The following is a 25,925-nucleotide window of genomic DNA, read 5'->3' as shown; positions in this document are numbered from 1 at the left end:
CTACCTTACTGGTGCCTGCCTCAACCTACCCCGGGTGCCAGCCGACTTCCGGCCTATCACAGTTGCAGAGCCAGCAAAGAATTTCTCTGCACAGGATGGACTGTATATTGCGATGAAAATGATATTCCTTATATCCCTGCTTGTATCAGTGCTCTCTGTGAAGCCCCTTCATAGCCTCCCTTCTCCCAATGGCTCCTGTTTAGGACTCGTGTTCCTTTTATTTCCTCTCTGCCTGACTGCCTCCTCTCACCCCACCAACCCTGAGCCCTCTACTTTCTAAAACTGTTGTGTCATTAACTCTGTTGGTTCAACTCTCTGGGAAAAGATTCTCTGTTCATGTAAGTGCACTTACTCCCTGGATGTTGTCACTAGTCTAGTGGCTTTTGCTAAATAAACCTTTCTGATTTCTAAAAGCTTTTCCATGGTCTTTTCTTGCTTCTTCTATCCCACCTGCTGCCTGACCTTCCCTCCCTCCCACCCCACTTCCCAAGCCAGCGGCCATCAGCTCTGCGACACACGGTTCTCAAGGGTTGTGGTGTTCAGAAAACAAAGAGGGGAGGAAAGCGGTGCCTTCGGCTACAGTTTGTATAGACCAGCCTTGCGGGATCAGGTTCTACGGTGGTTACGATCCGAGGATGATTTTGCTTCCCCGGGGGACGTGTGACCTTTGCTTGTCACGACTGGGGGAAGGATGCTCTTGACGTTTAGTGGGTAGAAGCCAGAGATGTTTGCTAAATATCCTACGATGCACAGGTCAACCCCCCCACCCCTTCCCCCCACCCCCACAACAGAAGCATCCAGCCCCAGTGTCAGTAGTGCTGAGGCTGAGAGACCCTGGGCTTGTGCCCGTTTTTTCAGACTCTCCCAACCCCGGGTCTTTTGAAACTCCAGGCATCCTTGGCATATCAGCAAGTGTTGGGTGCTTGAGAAAGTACATCATAGATGTTTTCGGATGTAACTCCAATCACCCAGAGTATAAAATTTCATTGACCCCCTGACTACACATCTGAAATATGCATGGGATTCTGACTGGAGTCAAAGCTGGCCCCTTCGCACACCTACCTGCAAATATCGTGATGTCACTGCAGCACAGCTCAGTGGGAGAGCCCTCCCTGGCTCGTGGGCTCTTGGCTTTCCTGCCAGGCATAGAAACGAAAGGGAGGCGCAATGCTAGCCAGGGAAGAGCGTCCGAGAACTAGAAGCCACCGTCCTGGAAACCAGTTATGTTGGCCAGAGCTCTGAGCCCTTTGGAAGGCAGAGGGTTTGTTGAACCTGGTACTTCGTAAGGCCCAGCTCTGTGGGAAAGCTGAGAGTCCGATCCGCCAGCTTCTCACGCCCTTTAGCCCCTTCCTGACTGAGCGAATGGAACGCAGCCTCGTTTTCTCATCTGTAAAATGGGGATAGAACCTGCCAAGTAAAGCGATAACGAAGAGTAAATGAGGTTGCATTTTAAAGGCGGAGCGCCTGGCAGGGGCTCAAGGCACCCCTAGCGCTTACCTTCTGATCGGCTGGGGGAGGGGAGGTTGTACCTGTTACCATTGGTCATGCAGTTGTGTGCTGGGTTGTGTTTTCTGTGTGCTGAAGCGTTACTCAGACCTCCGCCTTGAGAGAGCAGGGCAGTGGGGGGGCGGCAACGATGCTATTAAACGTGAAAGGCAGAGAGCACCTGTCTTTACACTCAAGCACCTCCCAAGGTGATGGGTAGCATGTGCCATGGCCCTAGCTCGATCCCCTGTGCCTGTGATATGGGTGCCCTGGTGGAGGGAGTGCGGGTTGGGCAGAGGGTGTGCAGCCAGACAAAAGCTGATTCCTCTCCTGACTCTCCCACAGACCAAGGTAAGGCCACAAGGCCCCCGTGTGGGCCCCTCCCTTACTCCCTCAAGAGCCCCGTCGAGGGGACACACATGCGCAGTGAAGCATGTCAGGGGCATCTTCAAGGGCTTGGGTGGCCTTTCCCTTTAAGGAAACAGGAAGTCAGAGTGAGGGCTCCTTTGGTCTCTCCCCTAGGGGGTCCAGGGAGTGATGTTAGGGCTGCCTAAAGAGACCACCCACCCCAGAGTGGACAGGCTGGGACCCTGGAGTCCACAGTTCAAGTACACTCTTAGACTCTGGCTGGGTTGGTAGAGAAGGGGGGCGGGGGAGAGTGGGTGGGGAATGCTCTCATGGTGTGGGACATGATGGGATTTGAGCCCAGCCTCTCTCAAAAGAACCACAAATGATATTTTCGCAGGACAGGGTTAAGCAGAGACAGCTCTCCTGAACCAGAAGGTGAGGCTTCGGGAAAACTTCCTCCATGATCACCGGAAGGGCAAGGGGAGAGCCTCTACCCTGACCTGTCCGTACGCAGGGGGGCCTGTGTCCCCCCGGTTCTACCCCTCAGGAGCTCGAACGCCTGAGAAGCTTTCAGACTGTGCGGAAGTCCTTCCGGGGAAGCTTCCCTGTGCCAACAGGAAAGGGTGGGCAACTCTCTCCCCTCTTGGGGGGTGGGGCAGGGACTGACTGGCCACGGGGGACCAGCAAGGGGGCCAGGATCTGAGGGCAGTGTTCTCATACCTGAGCTCCACTGGAGTCACCTGGAGGGCTGGTCAGAGCACAGATGGCTGGCCTACCCCCGGAGTTTCTGATTGTGTGCATCTGAGACGGGCCTGAGATTTCATTTCTAGCAAATTCCCTGGGGATGCTGACACTGCGGATCTGGGCACCTCACTTTGAAAAGCACCCTGTAGAGGCTCTTCCCAACCTTGAGGAGGAGAGGGGCGGGGGAGGGGGGTGGCGAGGGGTGGAGAGGTGGGCCTGGTGTTGCTAAGCAACCGTTAGCCACAGGGAAATGGGATGGGACCCCTGGGAAGGAGAGCAGGCGGACCAGGCGACCTCAGACTTGACAGAAGGCCGTGGCCAGTGTCGGTTTATTGACATCTCTCCGGAGGCGGAAACAGGCTCCGTCGCCTCTTCACCGAGGCGTCCGCTCACCATCCCGCGGGCCTACTTGAAGGCCTGGCAGCTGCCGGAGGAGAGCCTGTCCCCCGGCTGCGCCTTCTCCTTGCCCCAGAGGGTCTTGAGCTTGCGGTAGTACACCTTGCAGCTGAAGCCCTCCCGGAAGCCCCCCTTGATGTGGCTCTTGAGGGAGTGCAGCGTGGGGTACATGCGGCAGCAGGCTGCGCACTTGTAGCCGCTCTGCTGAGCGGGGTGCCACCTGGCGGCCTTCAGGATGTCCTGGGACGTGATGCCGTCCGTGGAGGCCAGGCCGTGCCCAAATTTCTTGGCGGCCTCCGGGGGGCAGGCGTCCTCCTGGGAGGAAGAGGACGAGCAGATGCTCTCAGCCAGGTCCTCGGGCAGGCAGCCGTCCCCCCTGCCCTTGTCCCGCTGCACCTCTGGGAAGCTGTAGGCCTCCAGGTGGCTCTCTTGGTCCGTGCAGACGAAGTAGCTGTAAGGGGAGAACCAGGGCCGGTAGACAGTGCAGCCCCGCCGGGGCTCCCTGGTCTGGGGGTCCCCCAAAAGGCAGTCTGCAGAGGAAGACAGGGGTGGGTGTGAGCGGGAGGCCCGGAGCGGCCAGAGGCCATGGGAGAAGCAGACAGGCAGGAAGGCCGGGCCTGGGGTTGGGTGGCCTCTGTCCCACCTTGACTGCAGTTGTTGTTGTATTTTTAAAGTGTATTTATTTTTGAGAGTGAGCAGGGTAAAGGCAGAGGTGGGGGGGGGGGGCGGGTGTGGAGAGAGAATCCCAAGCAGGTTCTGTACTGTTAGCAGGGAGCCCGATGCGGGGCTCAAACTCAAGAAAATGAGATTATGACCTGAGCCAAAACCAAGAGTTGGGCACTTAACCGGCTGAGCCACCCAGGCGCCCCCCCCCCCCCCCCCCACTGCTGTTCTGAGAGCAGGTGGCACCTGGGGTGGGGGGTAGCCGTTGAAGGCATTCCTTCCTGCCGCTCGCGTCTCCACGAGTGGCAGCTTGATCTCTGGGCAGTGGAGAGTGCCTTCGTTCACTAAGCCTTGACATTTGTCAGGTGCCTCCCTCCCTGCACACAGCTTTCCTCTGCCTCCGAGGAGATGGGCAGGGGGCTCAGCCAACAGCCAGACGTCTGGCTTCCTGCAATCTGTTTCCCACCACCCATGGTTGTGGCCACTTTTCCAGCCTCAACACCTGTCTTCCCGTAACAACCCGAGCAGGCCGAGGCCCCTGTGCCACCCCCGCGTGAGAGGCAGGCGAGGAGAAGCGGGGCCCCTCCAGGCCTGTGGGGTGTCCGCTCCAGGAAGGACGAGGCAGGAGACCACAGGGGAAAAGGCGCCCTCCAGCAGTCCTTGCCCCTCCAGCCTCTCCTGTGTGCCCGCCGGGGCGGAGAAGGCCTCACCTGGAGAGAGAACCGTGTTCTGCACCCCATGCCGGAGAGCGCTGCCGAAGTACTGGGGTGACAGGGCCTGAGCTGGGCTGGACGCCTCCGTGAGTAACGCGGTCTTTGCGATGTCTGGGTTACAGAAGAAACACTCTGGTGAGCTGACGTGGAAGTCCTCGTCTTGGTAACCCCCCTCCCCGACATACCTAGAGGCTCTACCTTGGGACCCTATGACCTCGCAAAGCCAAAGAGAAACCATGCCCTCTTTTGTACCCAGATAGGCAGAACTGTTCTGGGTGGCATCCCGGGGAATTCCAAATGGGGCATTTTTGTTGATCTGGGGAAGATTCTCTCCAAAGGAGAACTTGAGATGCAGACCGATGGGCAGCTTTCTGCCTGGCCCGCCTTTCTGCTGACCTTCCTGCAGCTCGCTCTGTGTGCATGTGTGTGCGTGTGTGTGTGCGTCTGTCTGCCTGCCTGCCTGTGTGTCTGTCTGTCTTCATTCTGTAGTCCAGCCTCTGGGCTCGCTCCAGGATCCAAGGGAGGGAGTCTAGTCATGGACCCCATATCCCGCATAGGTTACATGGTCCCTTTGATGATGAGAAGCCAGTGTCTCCGAACGAAACCTCTCTCACCCATAGGCAGGGAGCGCTTGGGTGGCCCCTGGGTGGCTGCTAGCGCTTGATAAAAAGCCAGCCTGCTTCAAATCCCAGAGTGGTATCTGTGCTCTGTTTGAGAAACCAACGTTTAAGGGTCCTCTGCCCAGGCATATGGATACTGAGGAGACCCAGCTCCTCCGTAGAGCAGCCCCCTCAAGCTTTAATGTGCACGCTTCTCCAGGGATCACCCGGAGGTCTTGTTAAACACACAGGCTCTGCCTCAGCAGTCCTGGGGGCGGCCTGAAATTCTGCATTTCTAAGAAGTGCCCAGGTGATGCCCACGTGGACGCCCCACAGACCGCACTGTGAGTAGTGAGTCCTCAGAGGCCCATGTTTATTCCATGATGTCCTCAGTGACCCTGCCTCTTAGGTTCCTACTGATGGATTGGAGAGTCTTCTCCAGCTTGTCAAAACAGGCCTGAACCTGGCACATACCCTACACAGACTGTCACCTGAGATTCTAGAAGAAAAAGAATTTTTTGAGAACAAATGTTTCCCCATCCTTCCCTTGCCGGAAATGAATAAACAGCAGGGACTACTTACCATGAATGCAGCATTTTGAAAAATTATTTTCTCCCCGTGTGTAATTTGCCTGTCTCACTAAATCGTAGCCCTGTAACATGATCTGGTAGAGGACTCAATTAAAAGCTTCTGAAAAACCACATTTTTGTGGCCCTAATGGCGCCTGAGTTTACCTGGCAAGCTGGTGGCATGTGAGGACATAATGTCAGGAAACGCGCTCAGGGCAGAGGAAGAGATTCGAGGTCCAGAAATGCTGAGGAGTGAGAAGTTCTCCATGTTGTGACTACCGTAGGGTATGGAGATTATGCACCTGTTCCCAAGAGGCTGTTTGGGTTGTCCAGACGATAAACATTCTGAGCGCCGTTGACATCACAAGGTCACCTGATTCCACTCCCCAGCTAGGGTATCCCTTTCAAAGATGGATAGCATCTATCACGTTCTGTAAAGATTGCTTTTGACTTGTCATTCCTCGTTGGTTGGCCTGGATTGAGGATACCTGGGGCGGGGGGTGGGGGAGGGGAGAAGGAAGCATATGGCAGAAATGTGATGGTGATGTAATCTGTTGACAGCCCCCCCCCCCCGACTTTGATCTTTGGTGTCATTTTTGTGTCATTGCTGTCACCCCCCACCCCCCAGCTCTGGGGACCTCTGTCCTCTCCGGATAACCTTCTTGCTTTCCTTCACCTGCCTAACCTCTGCCATCAGATGTTTTTGTTGTTTCTGTTTTTTAGTTTGGTGTGTGATTTTTACATTTTCCTTGGAAATCGTTTCAAAGTTAGAAAAAACTGCAAAAATAAAATTAGTATGAAGAGCACCGATACATTCTGTATCCAGATTTGCCTGTTGTTAACATTTTACTGCATTTGCTTTGTCAATTCCACCCCCCCCCCCCCGCCCCGGCCCCCAGCATGCTTTGTTTTCTGAACTATTTGAAGGTAAGTTACAAGCGTCCTGTGCCTTTGTGTCGAAATACTTCAGTGTGTCCGTCCCAAGAACAGGGACCAGATAATGCTTTAAATGGTTGGTGCTATTTTCAGCAAATGGGTGGCTTAACACCATTATAAGCCTTTTTCCTGGTGACACTGAACTCCAGAGTAACAAGGTTGCCTCTGTGTCCCTGCTACCCTCTCCTGTGACAACCTAGCGCTGGAGGGAAGTGGGGGAAGGGTGAAAGGTGAGAATGCTCCAAGCTAATCGTCACAACAGGTGCAGACTAGGTACATCGGTGTATTGGATCTAAATGTGTGTGCTTGTGCAGTGTGGAAAGATCTGGTCTGGTCTGTGAGCAGCGGCAGCCTCCCCTTGCAGCGTGCGGAGCAAGCGGGCTTGTGAGTAAGCGTCTGTGTAGGAGAGCCCGGAGTTGTCGTCTTGCTGGTGTTCCTCCGGAGCGCTGAAACCTTGTGGGACAGTGTGGAGAAGCTGATTTCCTTGCCCGCCCACCTCGGAGCCCGGTTGGAAAGCTTAGAATGAGTTGGAATGTCACTGACGCCCTGGCCTTTGGCAGCTTTGAGGGTATCGGCGATTTGATTTGGCCCTCGTGGTGCAGAGAAAAATCACGGGGTCCTGGGAGTCAGTGTGGGTGAGTCCTTATCCCCGCTCTGCCGTTCGCTCCCTGTGCGGTGTTAGGCACGCCTCCCGGCCACCGTGTTTTCCTGTTTTGTTAACTTAGACAGTTGGAATAGATGGACATCTTCCTGGTCGAAAACCTGGTGATTTATGTGTGGAGGCGGGACAGCATAGTAATGAGCGATGCACGTAGGGGTCCAGGAGACTTTGAACTTCCTCCTCCTGCCGTGGGTCATTGAATTCTTCCCACTGCCAGCTGGGAACTTCCGACAGACTTCCTGAAAAGGGGGCTCAAAATATTGGGGTGCCCATGGGAGACTGTGTCAGTGCTTGTTTGTAGAGTTTTTTAAAACAGGACTCTTTTGGTTTGGTTATTGAAAAGGTCAAGGGAACCTGGTCGCCCAGGGTTGGTTGTAATCCTGACAGCAGGGCCTCTGTCGTGCACGCTATACCCTCTTGGTATGTTGTTGCTGGTGGCCCCCAGGCAGGAGGTGACACTCCCAAAGTGGTCGGTCACTACATAAAATGTGTCTCTCTCTTGTTTGTTTCCCACCTGCTTTCCGAGCCCCTTTCTCGGACAGGTAAGATACCGTCTTTCTTACAGATGACCCACGTCACAGGTGTCTCCCTCTGCTTGGATGTGTGCATGTTGGGGGTGCTGTTGGGCGGGCCACCGGGTCGGGATCCTATCACCTTTCAACCATCTCCATTAGGTTCTGAACCACCAAGCCTCTGGTCCAAAGGGAGGGACAGAGCGTGGGGGTCATCGGTGCCATCAGCAGGAAGGGGGCTCGTTGCACGTCCTTCAGGTCTGGAAATGCAGGAAGCCCCCAGCCAGAATCCCACCTCAGACAGAAGGGCGGTTGCTCCCGGACTGACCTCGAGAGGGGGTCTTGAGTGGCTTTTGTAAATGGAAAAAGGCCCAGGAGCAGTTTCTCTACAATGTCTGCCCATAATGTGGTCGGTTTTTTAAGTATTCGTATAAAAAGCCAGTTCAATGAAACCAACTTCTTAAATGCCGACTCATGCCAGGTTCCATGCTGAGCATTGTAGAAAATAAAAGTCAAGATGTTCCATCCCCTCCAAGAGCTGACCGTTTTATCATAGAGACAAGGTGTGTTGGCCAGAAAGACTTAGAGCATTGTAAAGAGACCAAATGACGGGTTATCTTTAAACTTCTTAAGAATTCAGTACATGCATCCTAAAAGGTAGAGAGCAGGAAGTGTAGAAAATCCACAACGGTGCCTAATCCAGAAGCTATTTATGTTTTATTAGAATGTGTTTTGAAAATAAGAGGAGCTCACCGTTTACAAGTCACTTTGACAGGTGTTTTTGGTACTTACACATTCAGAAATGAGCATGTCTGCACTAAAAGTTCACTTTAAACCAAGAAGGAAACCACCACGGAAACATCTGAGCCAGGAAGTGGTGAGGGAACAGGATCTCCTTCCCCTGCGAACCTCTCTTGAACATTTGCCCTGGTTTCGTGGTGGCCCAAATACGTTCTAGTTTGGGGGAAAAGAGTCAAATGCTTTCATTTCCAAGGGCTACTCTGAGTTCACAAGATGTTATGATCAAAGAAAAATTAGGAGGGTGCGGGATGTGATAGGCAAGTTATGCGAAAGCAGGTGACATGGCAGGATAACGCCTTTAGGAGGAGAGTCAGGAGCTGATAACCCCCTTGTGGGTCCGGCTGGAGCTCTTGCTAGTGTGACGTGTCTACACCTGGAGACCAGGCAGCCTGAACCTGTCAGCTCTGTGCCCCGGCCCCCAGGGTTGTCCCCACCCAGCTCTTCACGGCCCCCGGAGTGGTGCTTTCCCTGTGTGTGCGGTAGATACGCACACTGGGGGGATTCATCCACCCCTCGTCCCCCGCTTCCTGTGCCGCCCAAAGACCTTTACAATAGGGCTTCCCTAGGTAGTTACAGAAGGGATACGGCTGCTGAAAGCACAGTAAAGAGACCTGCATCCCCTGTCCCAGGACTCCGCAGTGCAGGGCAGAGAGAACTACTTTATGCCGAGTTCAGCAGAAGACAAAGCATCCCCCCGACCTCAGTTACTCTTGGGAAGGCTCCGCATGCATAGGCCTTTAGAGGTGTTGATGAAGATTGGAGTCTGTGATCAAGTATAACCTCTCCTTCCCCAAGATTGACAGAATATACGGAGCAGTTGGTAAGGACAGAAACCTCACGCGTGATTCCAAGGCCCCCCGGGGTGCATCTGGAGCTCCCTTGAGGATCGAGCTGGATCTCCAGGTCGGGGAGGAGTCCCTGTTGCCAGTGTGTAGACCATGTGGCTTACAGCCCTGAGCTCCGTTCCTTGGAGTTATGATCTCGGCCTCCATAAGTCTCCAGCTGCAAAATGGGTTTAGCAGTTCAACTCAGGATACTCATTGAGCACCTACTGTATACCAGACCAGGCTAGCCGTTCAGGACACGGAAGTGAATGAGACATGGCCTCCACCCTCCAGATGTTCACAACCCGGTGGGTTTGAGTTAATCTTTCGAACCAAAGATCCCGGAGAGAAGGGCCTTCTGTGAGGTGTGTTCCACGATCCCAGGCAGAGCGAGGTGGTGGAAAGGGAGAGAAAACCTGAGCTCTGGTTCCACCCCACCAGTAATCGGCCCCGTGACCTCGGGCCTGCCAGGTACTTATCACCGGGAGCCCCACCTTGCTCGTGTATAAATAGAATTCCTGCCACCACCCCTCCAGGTTGTCGTGAGGGTGTCAGTCAGGTTCCCCCGGCTCCCTTGGCCCCGAGTTCGTACGCATTTGGTGTGAGCCCGGCCGGAGTCCCCACGGCGCATCTGAGCGTGCAGCTGCCCATTGTCCCCGGTGCCTCCTCAGGAGTAAGGAGGCCCATTTCCCACCGTGAAAATGGGCCACGCAGGTGGCTTCCACTTTGAGCCTGACCTCCAGCGTCTGTCCCCATGCTTATGTCTCCCCCATGCTTGTGTCCCCTCAGCTTGTGTTCACAGCAACATACAAATACCGTAGTTCGTTACTTCCATCATTTCTTCTTCAGAGGGCTCGGTGACCCCAAGGTAAGGGGTCAAGCCGTGGGTCAAGGAGGCAGGTTTCACGGGATGAGTTACCTTTAGGTTCTAAGTTTATGGCTGGAGCCTGCCCCTCATTAACTGGGCGGGGCAGAACTAGAGTGGCTAGTTCTAGCGATGGATGGACTTTCCCATCAAGAAAACCGGATCGGGAGGCTCAAGAGTGTGCCGGCTCTTTTGAATGTTCCCAAAGCCTCGGGAAGGGACAGCTGTGGGCGTGGGATCAGGGAACGCAGCCGAGTGACGTGGCCCAGAGCCCCGCGTGCCTCCGCTCACCGTTCCCATCTTCCCCTCTGTTTGCAGTGGACCACAGCATGTTCGAGAACTTGAATGCGGCCCTTCCTCCAAAGCTGCAGCCCGGCTGCTCCCTCCCCCACCTGTCCAGGCTGACGGCCCCCGGCTCTGCCGCCCCGGGGTCTGCGGAGCCTGGGGGGCCGGGGCTCCGGGTGGGTGGCAGCCAGCACCTCAAGAACCTGGGCAGAGCCGTGGGGGCCAAAGTTAACGACTTCCTGCGGAGAAAAGAGCCCTCGAGCCTGGACGGTGCGGGCGCCATGGAGATCAACAGGCCGGCGGGGGCGCGGCTGGACGGCGGGGCCGTGGAGGCTGACAGGTGAGCGCAGGAGGCTTGCTCGCAGAGCTCCAGGCCGAACCCGTGTCTCCAGGGGACATGAGGTTGTCACGCGGGGAATGGCCGGGGCGATGCTCCTGCTTGCTGACTGCCACCCCACCGCAGCTAAGGCGTCCTGAGCGCCCACCGCGTGTCAGCAGACGCCCGGCTACATGCTTCCCCGTCCCTTGCAGCGACTTTGCGAGGTAGATCCCATTGTTACCACTTTGCACGTAACTGAGGTGGGGGGGGGTGGGTAGCGTGAGGAGTTTAAGGTTACCAAGTTAGTGATGGGCAGAGTGGCATTCGAACCCAGGCGTTGCCTGCAGCTGCCCAGGTGGATTCTAACACCCAGCCACATCTTCGAGCCCCGGCCCCGGCCGATGGTGGTGGAGGAAAGTGGGCGTCTGTGGGACCCATTGGGGCCGGCGAGGGAGAAGCCGGCTGTGGTGGGCCTCCTGTTCTCATGCCCACACGTCCCTTCTAGGCCTTGCTTTATTTATTTTTTTTTAATGTCTATTTTTGAGAGACGGAGGGCACGCAGGGGAGGGGTAGAGGGAGAGGGAGACACAGAATCCGAAGCAGGCTCCAGGCTCTGAGCGCTCAGCACAGAGCCCGACGCGGGGCTCGAACCCATGAACTGTGAGATCGTGACCTGAGCCAAAGCTGGACGCTTAACCGACTGAGCCCTCTAGGCTCCCCCCAGGCCTTGTTTTAAACACCTGCTGTGCTCCTGAGCCGGCAGGTCCTTCGTAGGGCTCATCACACGGGCTCTGACGTGACTCGGTTCACCTGTGGTCCCAGCGGCACTGCTCTGCTGCTGTGAGCACTGAGCGGGGGTGTGACGGGCGCAAGGCCAGCTCTGTCGGCTGCCACAACCCACACGCCACACCGGGGACGGGGCCCGAGCAGGGAGGCGTGTGCCGGGTGGGGGAGCCACTGGGCAGCTGGGGGGCTTGGGGGGCACATGCGCTTGTCGCCTCAACCCCACAGGTCAGCCCTGCAGGATGCGTTCCCTCGTCTGGACCCCCCGCCTCCCATTACCAGGAAGCGAACCCCTCGTGCCCTGAAGACCACGCAGGACATGCTGATCTCGCCGCAGCCAGTCCTGAGCAGCCTGGAGTACGGGACAGAGCTGCCTCCCGGGCAGCCCCGGGAACCCCTTCCCGCCGCCCAGCCCGACGTTCCCGCAGAAACGGCAGAGAGGGGCGAGGCTCTGCCCAACGGAGAGGTCTCCCTGTCAGTGCCCGACCTGATCCACCAGAACAGCCAGGACGAACCCAAACCGAAGATAACTGAGTGCAGAAGGGCCTCCTCCCCTGGCCTCCTCGAGAGGAACGGCCTCAAGCGCGGCCTGAGCCCCGTCCGCCTGGCCCAGCCGCCGGAGGACAGTGGCCCCCCGCCTCAGGCACGGACCTCCAGCCTTGACAATGAGGGCCCGCACCCAGACCTGCTGTCCTTTGAGTAGGGCCCCTTCTCCCTGCCGGGCACCCCCTTCCCCTCTGCCGTCTCCGTCCCTGGTGCCCCCTGGCCCTTGCCCCCGCTCCGCGTGCCCTTTGCCCCCTTGTGCAGAGATCAGAGCGCCGATCCGGGGCCAGGCTCCCTGAGTCACCCTAGTTAGAGCCTCTGTCTGCCGAATGCTAAAGGGCTGGGCTGTGGCTCCCGAGCCTCATTTTCTAGAAGCTCCCCCCTCCGGGGCCGGCTGCCACACTGGGGGATGGGAGCATCGCTGTTCCCAGGCAGCCCGGACTTCCCACCGGCCTGCAGGGCCACCAGCCCGGGATGAAGGGTCTTGCAGGAATGGTCTCTGCCTGCCCCCCACATGCCACCTGTGCCCACCCCCCCCACCCCACTCTTCTCCCTTCAGACCCTGGTTCGTTTCTTCTGCCTCTGGTTGGGGCATCGGGCCGAATGGAGACTTGATGGGTTGGGCTGACGACGGGCCCAGACCTGGAAAGCCACACACCCTGCTCCTCCTGGTCCCAAGACCGTGTGTTGTCCCCTCGCCTCTACCCTTTGGGGGCCTGAGACCTGGGCGCAGCCTTGTCGCCAAGGGTTCTCAGGGCATTTTCCACCTGCCCTGCTGGGGGACACACCAGGCCCCCCGGGGCCGACCACTGAGAAGACGCTGGGGAAAGCCATGCGACCAGCCGCTGGCGGGCTCCGTGCGCAGAAGGAAAGGCCAGGGCCCCCCTTGCTGTGTGTGAGGACAGGGCAAGGCGGGCCCCCGAGGAAGCAGAGGAAGCAGCTGAGCAGATTAGCACCTTGCTTTGGGGGGAGGGCCCAGGAACTTGACCTCCAGGGAGCCGGCCCCAGGAGAACCCAGAGCAGAAGTCACAGAGAAGACAGGGTGAGGACAGAGAAGGCTTTGAGGGAGCGCCCACAGCCTGAAATGATGTGGCTCTGGGGTCTGGGCGTGGTGAGTGAGAGAGCCAGAGTGACCAGGGAGACTGGGAACGAGGCACAAAGCCACCTTCCACTGAGCAGGAGGCGCTGTGTTCTGCTAAGTTGCCCGGGTCTCCCTGGAGAGGCCTCCGCCCTGCCTTTCCCTGCCCCGATGCCGCACGGTCCTCTCGCTCCCTGCCTTTGGGATCTATGTCAGGGACTCACCCGGTTCATCCTGCCCTCCTGGCTTCACCCACTTTTATGTTCCTCTGTCCCACCAGGAGCCCCTGTCAGCGGGGCGGGGCGGGTGATCCCAGCCCCGGGGGCCTTTGCAGCGAGAAGATTTGTTGAACAGGGTGGCCGGCTCCCCGGGCGAAGGCTGGTGCAGCGTGGCCTGACAGACTGTCGGCCTGTCTTCCCCCTAGGGTTCCTGCTGCCTCCCCTCTTCTGTCCATCATTCAGCTGCCCCCTCGCCGCCCCCCACAGTGCTCACCTCCCATCACCCAGCTCCTCCTGCCCACCCCCCCAGGAGAAACATCCAAGCTAACTCCTGTAGACTTGGAAGCCTGGGGGCGGCGGGTGGGGGGATGCCAGGAAGCTGGTTGCCCTTCCTGCGTCCTTCTGCAGCGGCTGCGACCTTGCCACAGCTTTCCCACCCCGTCTTCCATTGCTCTGGAAAGCAAGGCCTCGCTGCGTTTTCACAGCGGAGCCTCGTGTCCCCCACGAGGGTCTGCACGTGTCGGGCACCCTACGGGCCGTGGTGCAGTGGGCAGTGACTGGAGGTCTAGGTCCTGGCTCAACGCCAAGAACATCACGACGATGTGCTAACCTGACCCCGAGGCTCAAAAGTTCTCGGGACCACGTTTGGAGGCCTGTGAGTTTTCCCAGAATGGCTTGGAGTTTTGCACGAGACACAGAGCAGGAGGGGGTGAGGGCAGAGAGCCGAAACACATTTGCTGGGAGTTCACACAGCTCCACGAGAGCCTCCGTACGGGAAGCTCGGTTTGCTTCTCTGGTGGGGAACTTGGCAGGCCCTTGTGCTCTGGGGCTCCTCCTCCAGAGATCGGGGTGGCCCCAGCCAGGTGATGGGGGCAGCCGTGTGTGCAGAGGTTGCAGGCCCGGGCTGGCTTAAGCACCTTGCTCTGCACACCACACCCGGCCACTGCTGAGGTCCTGGCCCTCAGATTCAGGGTTAGCATGGGAACCCTACCAGCTTGTCCCGGTGCCACGGCCAGGATGACCCCAGAGTTCTCCGGACTCGTGTCTGCTACCAAACGAGGCTCGGATCTTCGGCCTCTCTGTGATCTCTACCCTGGCCATTGTCCTCCAGCCGAGGCGATGCTGCCACCTGGGGGAGGGGGGTCGAGCCTGAAATCCCGTCCTAGGTGCTACAGACGCTACCCGGTGCTAGGGGCTAAGTGCCACCCGGGACAGCAGCAGGGGCAACTTCCAATCCTGCTGAGGGCCTGGGCGAAGAAGACCAGTTCTCCATCCAAAGCCCCATTTGGCTTCCCATGCCTGTCTCAACAGCCTGACCTTCCTGTGATCACAGCATGGCAACCGGCACCCCCCTCCCCCCCACACACACACCCAGCTTCTCTGGGAGCTTGGCCCTTGGGTGGCCCAGTTACGCAAAGGCAGGATACCAAGAGTGAAGGACCATCTTCTATGTCTGCATAAGGAAGTTGGGGGCACGGAATCTTTTCTCTCCCCGATACTCCCCCAACCCCACTGTACCCCCCTAGTCAACACGTAGCTTTCCCCTGATAAATCACAGGTGAGCTTCCAGAACCTGGCAGGTGGGTGGCACATCCCCCCGCACAGAGAGAAACGTGTCTGTTCTGTGTGTGGATGGTCTGAAGACAGACACGCACGGGATCCATCGACTTTGAAAGAGCAAAGAGGTCGGCCCCAGTCTGGGAGAGGAAGAAGATTACAGATCTATTCTGAGTATTTTCTAGATATTTTATATTTATATTTTTAGTAGTTTTCCGGTAGAAGGAAACTGCGGAATAAAATGATTGGCTTCGGTTTTGCTGGTTTTGTTTGGTTTCTCCAGACTGATGGGAAGTGGTTGGTCTTCTCGAGGCTCGCTTGTTGGGTGGAGGGCGTTGGCATTTAGGGTTACGAGCCTGCCCTGGGGAGGCGAGGTTGGGGGGGGCCGGTTGCTGCTGGCCGACCTCCCACCTGGGGCCCTTGGGGGCCGTCATGTGCTCCCCTAACTGGCTGGCTGCTAAGCGTCCCCCTTCCCACCTGACCTGTGGCTGTTTCAGGGGCTTCAACATGACATGCGTGGGCAAGCCCCCTCCTCCTCAGGAGGCGATGCGAGTGGACCCCTGGATTGTCCTCCAGGCAAGGACTTGACCGGGGGTCTATGGCCCTCTTCCACCGAGGAGGGGACACCGAGGCCTGCACACACACAGACCTTCAGAGGGACCAGATCTGCGGTCAGGTTCTCAGAGTCACCGTCAGCAGATGTCAGTCAACTACCCGGAGCTGCGGACGGAGGTACTTCCCACATTGGGGCGAGCTTGGCTCTGGCTTGCTTAGAGAACGTGGCTTGGAGCGGCGCTGGCCGGAAGCCTTGCTCCCCCAAGGCCGGTGTCGGGCCCAGGGACCCAGAGGACTCTCACAGCTGAGAACCCACCAGGCCTCTAACCACTTTAAAAGGGAGGAAGCGAGAACAGACGGGAGGGGGGAGAAAAAGGCCTTCAGTCTGTTCACAGCAGCCAGACACGTTTTTAAAGGGGGGGAAGGTCGGCGCCTTCCCGCCCAGCTCTGTCCTTTGCCCCCACGACCAGGCCCAGTGGTTGGATTCGACAGCACGCGGGGTCCCAGGCTCCACATCAGAAATGCCTGGGGCAGGAGGCTCCAGCCTTTTCCATCTCGAATTCCACTCCGTGCCTCGAGATGCGTGAAAAGACGGTGCTCTCGGGTTGCCTGCTCGCTCTGCACTGTCCTGGGGAGGCAGGAGAAACGCAAAAACCAACCCAGCCCGTTCTACGCCTGGGGGAAAAAAGCAAAAAAAAATTAAATAAATAAAGGCTTTGAAAATACTTACAATAGCAACCTTTTCTTCAAGTGGAAGCTCCAATGACTATTCTCAAGCAACTTTTCCCATTGCATGGCTCCGGGGTTGGCCTCCTCGGGCATTCAGGTGTGAAATGTGCCGTTGATACGCCTTTCTTTTCCGCTATTATGCGGGGTAGTTATTTTTGGCAAAGATCAACTAGGAAAAAGGGTAGCATAAAATTTTCTGGAAGCTTTTAAGTGTAAAAATGGATGTGCACAGGTCACTCCTAAGGCTGTTCTCTGAGCTGAGCTGATTGATGGTCTAGAGAGTGCATGTACTCAGACAACGTAACCAAGCCCCCCTGCATGAGCTGAGAGCCGTCTGGTGACACAGTGGTGACATGGTGGGAGAGGGGTGCCTGGTTTTCTCTCTCCGTGTTGGCAGTGGGTGAGGACGCCATGGGCCTGTCCCTCCTAACAGGCTACATTAGCAGGATATCAAAATACAACAGAAGCACCAAATGGGGGAGGGGATGGGTCGCGGGAGGCAATTAACTTCACCTGGAAGTGTTTCTCCTCTGAGCTTGATCTTGCAATAATTGCTGAAGAAAACGAACAAATCAGAGGCCGTTCAGAACCCGCTTCATTCCTGAAGTCCGTGCGCGTGCTGGGGGGGGAACCCCAGTTGGTATTCAGAATTAATGGAATTAGCTAATCGAGGACTGTGCCTCAGATGCTGCTCCGAACTCCGAGAACTCCTTCTCGTTCAGTTTGCTCCCAGGCTTTGGCATCCCTTTCAAGTCCGTGAGTCCTGGGAGTGTTCTAGAACTCTCTGTGCTTTGACTCCCTGTCTCTACCACTGCAGAGGGCCCCAGCCCGGCCAGCGGCTGCTGATGACTCAGCAATGGTTTATCTTTGAGCTCTTGGCCCTCAGGGTCCCCTGGGCTTCGCTCAACAAGCAGCATTTGGGATGCCCCATGCGGAGCCCCCACGGCGGCCCCCCTGCGAGTGGGAACACATAATTAAGTCTGCACAAAGAAATACAGCCTGGTAGATGAATCCCGCCTCCCCCTGACCGTGTCCTAAGTGCAGATGGCATTTCATGTCTTTTCTCTCTCCCAAGGAAATCCACTCTGGAAACTTTAAGTTCAGTGAAAGCATCTCTGAGTACTTTACCCCCCCAGCCCGCTCCCCCTCCCTACTGCCGTTTGCACTGGGGCACCCCGTGAAAGCCCACAGTCCCCACCACTGACTTCCTGCTAATGAGAAAATTCCTCCGCGTTGGTATCTAGGGCTCGTCCCTCCTCAGAGACAAATCCTCTTTGTGTCCAGCTTATCTCCAGCTGCTGCCATGATAAATGGTCCAACTCAAGGGAGCCAGGAGTAGGCCTGTCCCACGAAGCGAACCCCTTGGTTGTAGGCTGCACAGACAAGGAGGCGAGCTCAAGATGTTTAAAGACCAACCCCAGGCTGCTTGCTCTCTCATGGAAGGCGCCTGAGGAACCGGGCTGTTAGAGTAGGAAACTGCCAGCATTTTCTCCTTGCGATAGGCCAGAAAGGAAAACAAAACAAAAAGCAACCTCCCAACAAATTGCAACTTGTTTTGTTTTTTGTTTTTTGTTTTTTTTTGCTTTTACTCTTTAAAACTTCTAGAAGCTCTCAGTGCCGTTTGCTACCTTCTTCCTTAAAACACCCGCCACGATTACCACCTTATGCTTTCTGGGTTCCTGTTTATTGCGTAACTCCTGTTGGTCTGGCGTGTATGCCCCCCCCTTCATGGGCTAAGTCATGGCAACTTAAAAGATGTTCTCTGGGGCCGCCTGGGTGGCTCAGTCAGTGAAGCATCTGACTTCAGCTCAGGTCATGATCTCGTGGTTTGTTGGTTCGAGCCCCATGTCAGGCTCTCTGCTGACAGCTGGGAGCCTGGAGCCTGCTTCAGATTCTGTGTGTCTCTCTCTGCCCCTCCCCTGCTCATGCGCTGTCTCTCAAAAAATGAATAAACATTTAAAAGAAAATGTTCCCTGTGGTTCCCTGCGGGGGTTCAGGTTGGTCCAGACCACCGTGAGGCCCGTGAAGGAGCAGCCTGGCCTTTTGAGATGGAGGGAAGTGAACTCCATCGTTCCCGTGACTGGCATGCAGCTTCAGCCAGTGCTTGAGCTCCCTCCACATCCTGAGCCCCCAGCGGACCCACCGGTTGCTGGATAGGAAAGCTCGGGACGAGTCTGGACTACCCACCTTGGACTAGCTTCCCAGCATCCTCCAGGTGATCTGGTAAATTCTGTTTCAGTCTTCCTTGCTCCATTCTAAGTGCTGGGTCCTCTGTGTCAAGAACTGTCAGATAGATGGTCTTTGCAGCAGACCTGGTGAATTTTCTCTAAACCGGGCCGAGGTCTACCGTTTTCCAGGAGCTGGGGCTTCCGGCCAGGGCGTGTAGGCCGCCTGGGAAGTGATCCCACGTGTGAGGAAAGCCCGAGGTTGAGGCTGCGGTTTGCAGCCGCCAGCCCCATCTCTCGCCAACACCTTGCTCATCACCCCGCAGTGATGTGCGTGCTGGACACTGTGGCCGGGGTCTGAGGCAGGGTCGCGAGATCACCCCCAGCCCGGCCCCCCTTGCCAGCTGCCTCTCCGGCTACTGCCGCCGCGCTCCATACCCCAGTCCCCAAACTTCTCAGGATCGCTTCCATGACTTGTTTGTTCAGGGCTGTCTGTCTGCCTGCCTTTCTCTTTCCTCTGACTTGGCCAGGCTGTCTTTTCACGTTTCGGCTCAGGCATCCCTTCCCCCCCGGGAGTCCTTCCCGCTCGCCACCCCCCAGCCGCCTCTGCACCACCCGTGGCATCCATGCATCCGTCATCCGGGCACTTGTCCAGTGACGTGGAACGGAGCTCCCGCCCGGTGTCCCGCGGGTCCCTGAGCTCGAGGGCGGGGGCCACGCCATGTTCACCTCTAACGCCTCAGTCCGCAGCCCGGCCCCTGGCTCATCTCAGGAGCTCGATAGAGATGTTCTGTGAGCTGAAGTCAAAGAACTTCTCGCTTATTTCGGGAAATTTTATACGTCTGTCACACGCACACAATCAAGTGCTGAATTGCGTGGAACGGACTAGACCAGGCTTTCTCTGAGGCCTGGCCTAGACCAACGCCACGGCTTTCAGCCCCTTCCTCGGGGCCCCCTACCCGCACGCAGTCTCTGCACCTGACCACCGACTTCAGAGGATCGAGGGAGGGCCACTCTCAAAGTGGAGGATGATTAATGGGCCAGTGTGTGGGCCATTTGTCTCCAGCCGGAGCCTCCATTAATTCAGTTCCCTGGACAGGTGCCACCTTGTCACAGAGGCAGCAGAAGCCAGCACTGCGTCCTGCCTGATGTAAGAAGGGTCACACTTCGATGCCAGGCGCCTGCCCGGCTCCCGCGGCCACTTCTCCAACCGCTGCATCCCATTCCAGTTCTCAATACTTCTGCTTTACCACTGCGGGCTTTGCTACTGGAGCTGTATTATTACGTTTCTGAAGTTCCCGCGCATTCCAGGAATTGTGCTCATCAGTTGGCATCCATTGTCTCATGTGTGTCTCTCAAGAACCCGCTGGGAAGTCCAACGAAGCCCATCCCTCGGACACAGAGCCTCTTACTGCGTTCAGAGAGATTCACACACATGATCTCGTGAATCCTCACGTCTTGTGGCATCGCTATTTCAGCCCCATCTCACAGATGGGTAAACTGAGGTTAGGGGCGGAGACAAAGCAGAGCCTGAGACTGACGGCAGAGAATGGGCAGCACAGGACCCGGAGGCCTGGGTCTCTAGACCCGAGGAGCAGGCATCTTCCTCACCACATGGCTCTTCTCTGTTTCCATCACACCAGCGTGGTGAAAACTCTCGGGAAATGGTCATGGCCCAGAAATGTCTTTTTGACTTGGACCTTTTCCAGGGGCGAATGCATTTTCATCAAACACTGAATGTTTGTGTAGGATAGGAATTTAGAGACCCATTCACCAACCCCCCTCATTGCGCAGAAGAGGAAAGAGCAAAGACTCTACTGTTTCAAGGTTCACCTATGCTGGCGTGATCTCTGATTCCCCACAAGACCCTATGCAGTGAGAATGATCCCTCCGTTTTCTAGGCGCGGGTGACCGGAGGCTAAGGGAGTTTCAGCCACCTGCCCCAAGTCACTCTGCCCGTGAGCGACAGAGCTGACCGTCCTGCCTCTTGAGAACATTGATTCACGAGGGTTTGGGTATGAATCTGCTCTATGATTTGTAAGGAGTTCAGCTCCAGGCAGGAGTGACAATAGTGTTTCTACTGCGTTTCAAATGCCATCGGGGAACCTGGCTCATACACTAATCCTCTTATCGACACTGGAGATTAAACATCCAAAGGAGAGGTGAATATTATTCCAAGCAATGTTTCATTATAGCTACGATGGTTCCTCGCGGTGCTTTTTTTAAAACACACACACACACACACACACACACACACACACACACACACACACACACTTGGTTTTCTTGGTGATTGTCTGCTCTCTTGTGGCTGACTTTAGCCATTGCAGTTTCTGGTAACTAATTTCTGCAAAGAGCAACTTTTCGTGCTACTGCTAACTATGAGAAAAGCACTATATCCGTTTTAGAGAGGCTTTTAACGTTCCTCAGATCATTTCCTAACACCAACAAATAGAATGCAGGGAAAAAATAGAGGACACTTCTTAACTAAATTCCAGTAGGCGAGAGAAGATAAAGGGGAGGTTATCTTGGGAAAAAAGAATAATTTCCAAAAGTATAGAAAGATGAAGTGGTCGCCTGTGTGGCTTGTCGGGTAAGCATCCGATTCGGCTCAGGTCATGATCTCGCAGTTTGTGAGTTCAAGCCTCACGTTGGGCTCTGTGCTGACAGCTCAGAGCCTGGAGCCTGCTTCCGATTCCGTGTCTCCCTGTCTCTGCCCCTCACCTTCTCTCTCTCTCTCTCTCTCAAAAATAAAACATTAAAAAAAAAAACCTTAAGAATAAAATGGCATATGGACTTTCAAACAGGATAAAGGAAAAACTTATATTCAGACACATTACTGTGAAATTTAAGATCATAAAGACAGACCACCTTTAAAGTTTCCAGGAAAAAAAAAAAAAACAATCAGATAATAAAGAGAATCAGATTGACATTAGACATGTCAATAAGAATCCTGGGTACAAAATGATAATGGCTTAAGATTTTTATGTTGTTGAAAGAAAATCACCTTAAGCCTATATTGTATGTTCAGCTCAACTATTGTTTAATTGGACATAAAAGGAAGATGTAGGTATGTGAGGCTGTAAAAGGTTTGCTATTCAAAGACCATCTTTGCAAATACCCTTGGAGGAAATATTCTAGTAAGAAAAGTAATAAACTCCGGAGACTGCTATGAGTTTGGAAATGTATAGGAAGTAAGGATGAGAAATTATAGTTTATTTAAATGATGAAGGACCCAAAAGGAATAGATAATAATTCAAATTTTAGATAACATCCGAAAGCAAGATAAGAGTGATGATGGTAACAGAAGTGAAATGAGAGTATGCTTAATTATAACAATTGATCTATCTTAAATATTGTAGAGAAAAGCAAAAATACATGTCTTTATAAGGTAGGGGTGACTGCCAAAAAATGTCTTTTAAAAAAATAGAGCCTTCAAGGTACACAGGTAAATGTGATCTATTCACTGGAAAGCAGAAGAGAGGCGGGGAGAAAACAAAATGCATAGTAAATGTAAAGGCTAATAAGATTTCTATCTTCGTTCAGGCAGCTATAACAAAACACCGTAGACTGGGTGGTTAAAATTTTTTTTAATGTTTATTTTTGAGACACACACACACACACACAGCATGAGTGGGGGAGGGGCAGAGAGAGAGGGAGACCCAGAATGGGAAGCAGGCTCCAGGCTCCAAGCTGTCAGCACAGAGCCCGATGCGGAGCCCGAACCCACGAACCGCGAGATCGTGACCTGAGCCGAAGTCGGAGGCTTAACCGACTGAGCCACCCAGGTGCCCCTGGGTTGGGTGGTTTAAACGACAAACATTGCATTAGAATCTATTTCTCACCGTTCCAGGGGATGGGAAGTCCTAAGTCAGGTGTCCCAGATTCGGTATGTGGTGACGGTCACTGCCAGCAGTGCAAACAGCCACCTTCTTACTGTGTCTTCACAAAGCCTTTCTTGGCACTTACACATGGAGAGAGCACTCTGTCGTCTCTTCTCCTAAAAGCCCTAGTCCCATCATGAGAGGGATTAGGGCCACCCTCATGGCCTCCTCTCAACCTAATTACCTCCCAAATGCCCCACCTCTAAACCACATTGGGGATTAGAGGGGCATCTGGGTGGCTCAGTCGGTAGGGGCATCCGACTTCGGCTCAGGTCATGATCTCACGGTCCATGAGTTCGAGCCCCGTGTGGGGCTCTGTGCTGACAGCTCAGAGCCTGGAGCCTGCTTTGGATTCTGTGTCTCCCTCTCTCTCTCACCCTCCCTGCTCATGCTCTATGTCAAAAATAAACATTAAAAAAAATTTTTTTTTTAATCACTTTGGGGATTAGAGCTTCAACATATGTGGAGACTGAAGGACATAAACATTCGTCTCATAACAATGGCAGAAATAGATTCTAATAGACAAATGGTAATAAATGTAAGTGTATTGATCTTGCCAAACAAAAGGAGACAATCTTGGGGGAAAATTAGATCCAGCAACATTTTGTTTACAGAAGACAGAGTTAACACAAAAGATACGAGAAAACTTGTAAACAAAGGGATGGGAAATTATATACTAGGAAAGTATGAATGAAAAGAAAGCCAGGACAGCAATTTTAATATGAAGCAAAATATAATTAAAGGCAAAAAAAATCCTAAGAGACCAGGAGAAGCACTTCATATAAAAGAAATAGATTGAAGATTATAAAATAATTATTAAAAGATATACACCTAAAAATATAACACTAAAATAGTTAAAACAGGTATGGCAAAACTAGGGGGGGGGCAATCTGTATACCAACTATTGTAATTAGTTTCTATAAAATATTTGTTTGGCATGATTCATAATCTTGAATATATGGGATGGGTCACGAGAATGAACTTCAAAATGACAAGGAAAAACAATTCTCAAACAAATGAAATATTCACAGAATGTTCACCACGGAAGCATCAGAAATCAAGTCAAACCATGTTATTGAACTCTTAATGCTTTACAGTTTGGAATCGACACAAAAATAAAAGCTAAAACATATGTGTAAAAACAATAACAAACTACTAAATTGTCCTTGGATTGAAGAGGACATTTTAATAGAAATTAAAACTACTTTGACCTACACAGCAATAAATACTATTCATGTTAAAATTTGTGGGATACTACTAAAATAGTACCATGAGCTAAAATAATGGCCTTATATGTATTTATTACAAAATGTGGAAATAAGCCAGCATACACACACACACACACACACACACACACACACACACATACACATAATCAATGGCCAGACTGGGGCATCTGGGTGGCTCAGTTGGTTAAGCATCTGACATCAGCTCAGGTTATGATCTCATGGTTCCTGAGTTTGAGCCCCACGTTGGGCTCTGTGCTGACGGCTTGGAGCCCAAGGCTACTTCAGATTCTCTCTCTCCTTCTGTCCCTCCCCAGCTTGGACTCAGCACGGTCAATGCGAAGATCCACGAGAGGAGGCTCCATCTCAGAAAACAGTGAGATCATGACCTGAGCCAAAATCAAGAGTTGGACGCTTAACCAACTGAGCCACCCAGGCGTTCCTTTAATGCAAAACTCTTAAATGAAGTATTCACTTACCAACTCCAACAGTTTATTGAAAATAATACAGCATGGTCAAGGGAAGCAATGAAAGGATGGGATCATCTCAGCAATTTTATTACAATAATTTACCTCTCATGGAATGAAGACAAAAGGAATGCGACAATTTCGGTAGATGCAGAAATCACTTAACAGATTTCAAAACATTTCTGATGAAAACAGCAAATGTGGTGGCGAAATGGAGAAAGTTTCTAAACTTTCCATGCAATGCTGGGACCCACACAAGAACAACCCCTTTTGTGATTACTGTTTAGCGGATACTCGAGATTTTAGCATGGAAACATGGAAAATAAGTAGATTCACAAGTGTGGAAACAGAACAAAGTGGTGTTATTTACAGCCGACAAAATAATTTACATAGAATTTACAACTTGATTTACAGTAGGATCAACGGGTAAACCAGTAGATCCACACAAGAGAGTAAACATTTTTCCACTGCCATAGGCTGCTAGAAATGTAATAAAACATAAGACAGAATCTGTAACAACTAAAAACAATTAGGAATTAATCTAACATGGGGCGCCTGGGTGGCGCAGTCGGTTAAGCGTCCGACTTCAGCCAGGTCACGATCTCGCGGTCCGGGAGTTCGAGCCCCGCGTCGGGCTCTGGGCTGATGGCTCGGAGCCTGGAGCCTGTTTCCGATTCTGTGTCTCCCTCTCTCTCTGCCCCTCCCCCGTTCATGCTCTGTCTCTCTCTGTCCCAAAAATAAAAAAATAAAAAAATAAAAAAAACGTTGAAAAAAAAAATTAAAAAAAAAAAAAAAAAGGAATTAATCTAACAGAATATACAAGACTTCTCTAGTGAAAATTTGTGATTCCATTAAAGAACAAAAAAGACAGGGCACCTGGGTGGCTTGGTTAGTTAAATGTCCAACTTTTTTTTACCGTTTTATTTATTTTTTAAATTTACATCCAAGTTAGCATATAGTAAAGTGTCCAACTCTTGATCTCAGCTCAGGTCATGATCCCAGGGTCATGAGCTCAAGCCCCACATTGGGCTCTGCGCTGGGCATGAAGCCTACTTAAATTAAAAAAAAAAAAAAAATGACCTGAGTAAATTGACATAGCATGTTTATGCATGGGACAGCATTACAAGAATGTCTGTTTTCCCTAATTACAAACTCTTTGCAAATTCACTCTAAATCCCATCAAGATGTTTTGAGCAATGTAACATATTTATCCTTAAATGTATATAGAGGAACCAAGGTCCACAGATAACTCAGTCGGTTTGAAAAATAAAAGGGTGCCTATCCTACCAGACAATAAGATTAGAACATTGGAACCATTGTGGATAAAGGAGGAACCGTGAATCAGAGGGGACATTAACTATTAAGCAGGTTGAAATGGGAAAACTACTCCAATCTATACGGAGAAATACAAAGTTGGAAATACCTCTTACCATGGACAGAGGTTCACCCTGGATTCATCCTTCATTTGAGAAATATTTATTGAACATCAACTATGTGTGAAGGGCTTTTCTCGTTACTGGGAAAGTGTCAGTGAGGAGTACAAGAGACCTTGCCATCACTGAAACCTTACCCGCAGAGGGTAAAGGTATAAAAGCAAGTGAAAGAAAATGCAGGATAACTTTTTTTCATGATCTCGGAGTAAAGAGCTCATTACAGAAGAATCAAAAGGCACCTGATGGGTTTGACTGCATCATAATTAAACCTGAGCATATCTTAGGATCATACAGTTCAGAGAAACTCTCTTACACGTCCATAAGGGGACTCGTTCAAGCTTGCTCCACAGACCGTTGTGCTGGAACCAACCTAGATGTCTATCTCTAGAGGAAAGGATAAGCTGGTGAGAGCACACTGCGGAATACCATGCACCATTTAAGGTGCTGAATTACACTCTGGGGCGCCCAGCTGGCTCAGTCGGTTGAAGGTCGAACTCTTGATTTCAGCGCAGGTCATGATCTCTGGGTTCGTGAATTCGAGCCCTGCATCAGGCTCCAAGCTGACAG

At 53.2% G+C, this 25,925-nt stretch overlaps 2 protein-coding genes across 5 annotated transcripts in view; one reads left to right on the top strand and one right to left on the bottom strand.

The window, feature by feature from the left end:
• The window catches only part of LOC115504938 (carboxyl-terminal PDZ ligand of neuronal nitric oxide synthase protein), a 287,020-nt gene extending 271,866 nt beyond the window's left edge, over nucleotides 1-15,154 (top strand). For all 4 annotated transcript variants that reach the window (XM_030302196.1, XM_030302195.1, XM_030302194.1 and 1 more), the window contains 2 exons: nucleotides 10,435-10,741; nucleotides 11,732-15,154. In XM_030302196.1, the coding sequence (XP_030158056.1) occupies nucleotides 10,435-10,741; nucleotides 11,732-12,206 (782 nt within the window). In that variant the 3' untranslated portion in view covers nucleotides 12,207-15,154. The remainder of the gene's footprint in view (nucleotides 1-10,434; nucleotides 10,742-11,731) is intronic.
• SPATA46 (spermatogenesis associated 46) lies at nucleotides 999-5,785 on the bottom strand. Its single transcript, XM_030302202.1, has 3 exons — nucleotides 5,683-5,785; nucleotides 4,347-4,460; nucleotides 999-3,503 (listed from the first exon to the last, which is right to left on the bottom strand). The coding sequence occupies exons 1-3, from the start codon at nucleotides 5,783-5,785 to the stop codon at nucleotides 2,983-2,985; spliced, it is 738 nt and encodes a 245-aa protein (XP_030158062.1). The 3' UTR covers nucleotides 999-2,982.
• Nucleotides 15,155-25,925: the final 10,771 nt, after the last annotated feature.

The sequence above is a fragment of the Lynx canadensis genome, chromosome F1, assembly GCF_007474595.2.
Source record: "Lynx canadensis isolate LIC74 chromosome F1, mLynCan4.pri.v2, whole genome shotgun sequence".
NCBI lineage: Eukaryota > Metazoa > Chordata > Mammalia > Carnivora > Felidae > Lynx > Lynx canadensis.
Note: the sequence above shows the minus strand (reverse complement) of the source record. Positions and strands in the feature narration are given on the sequence as shown.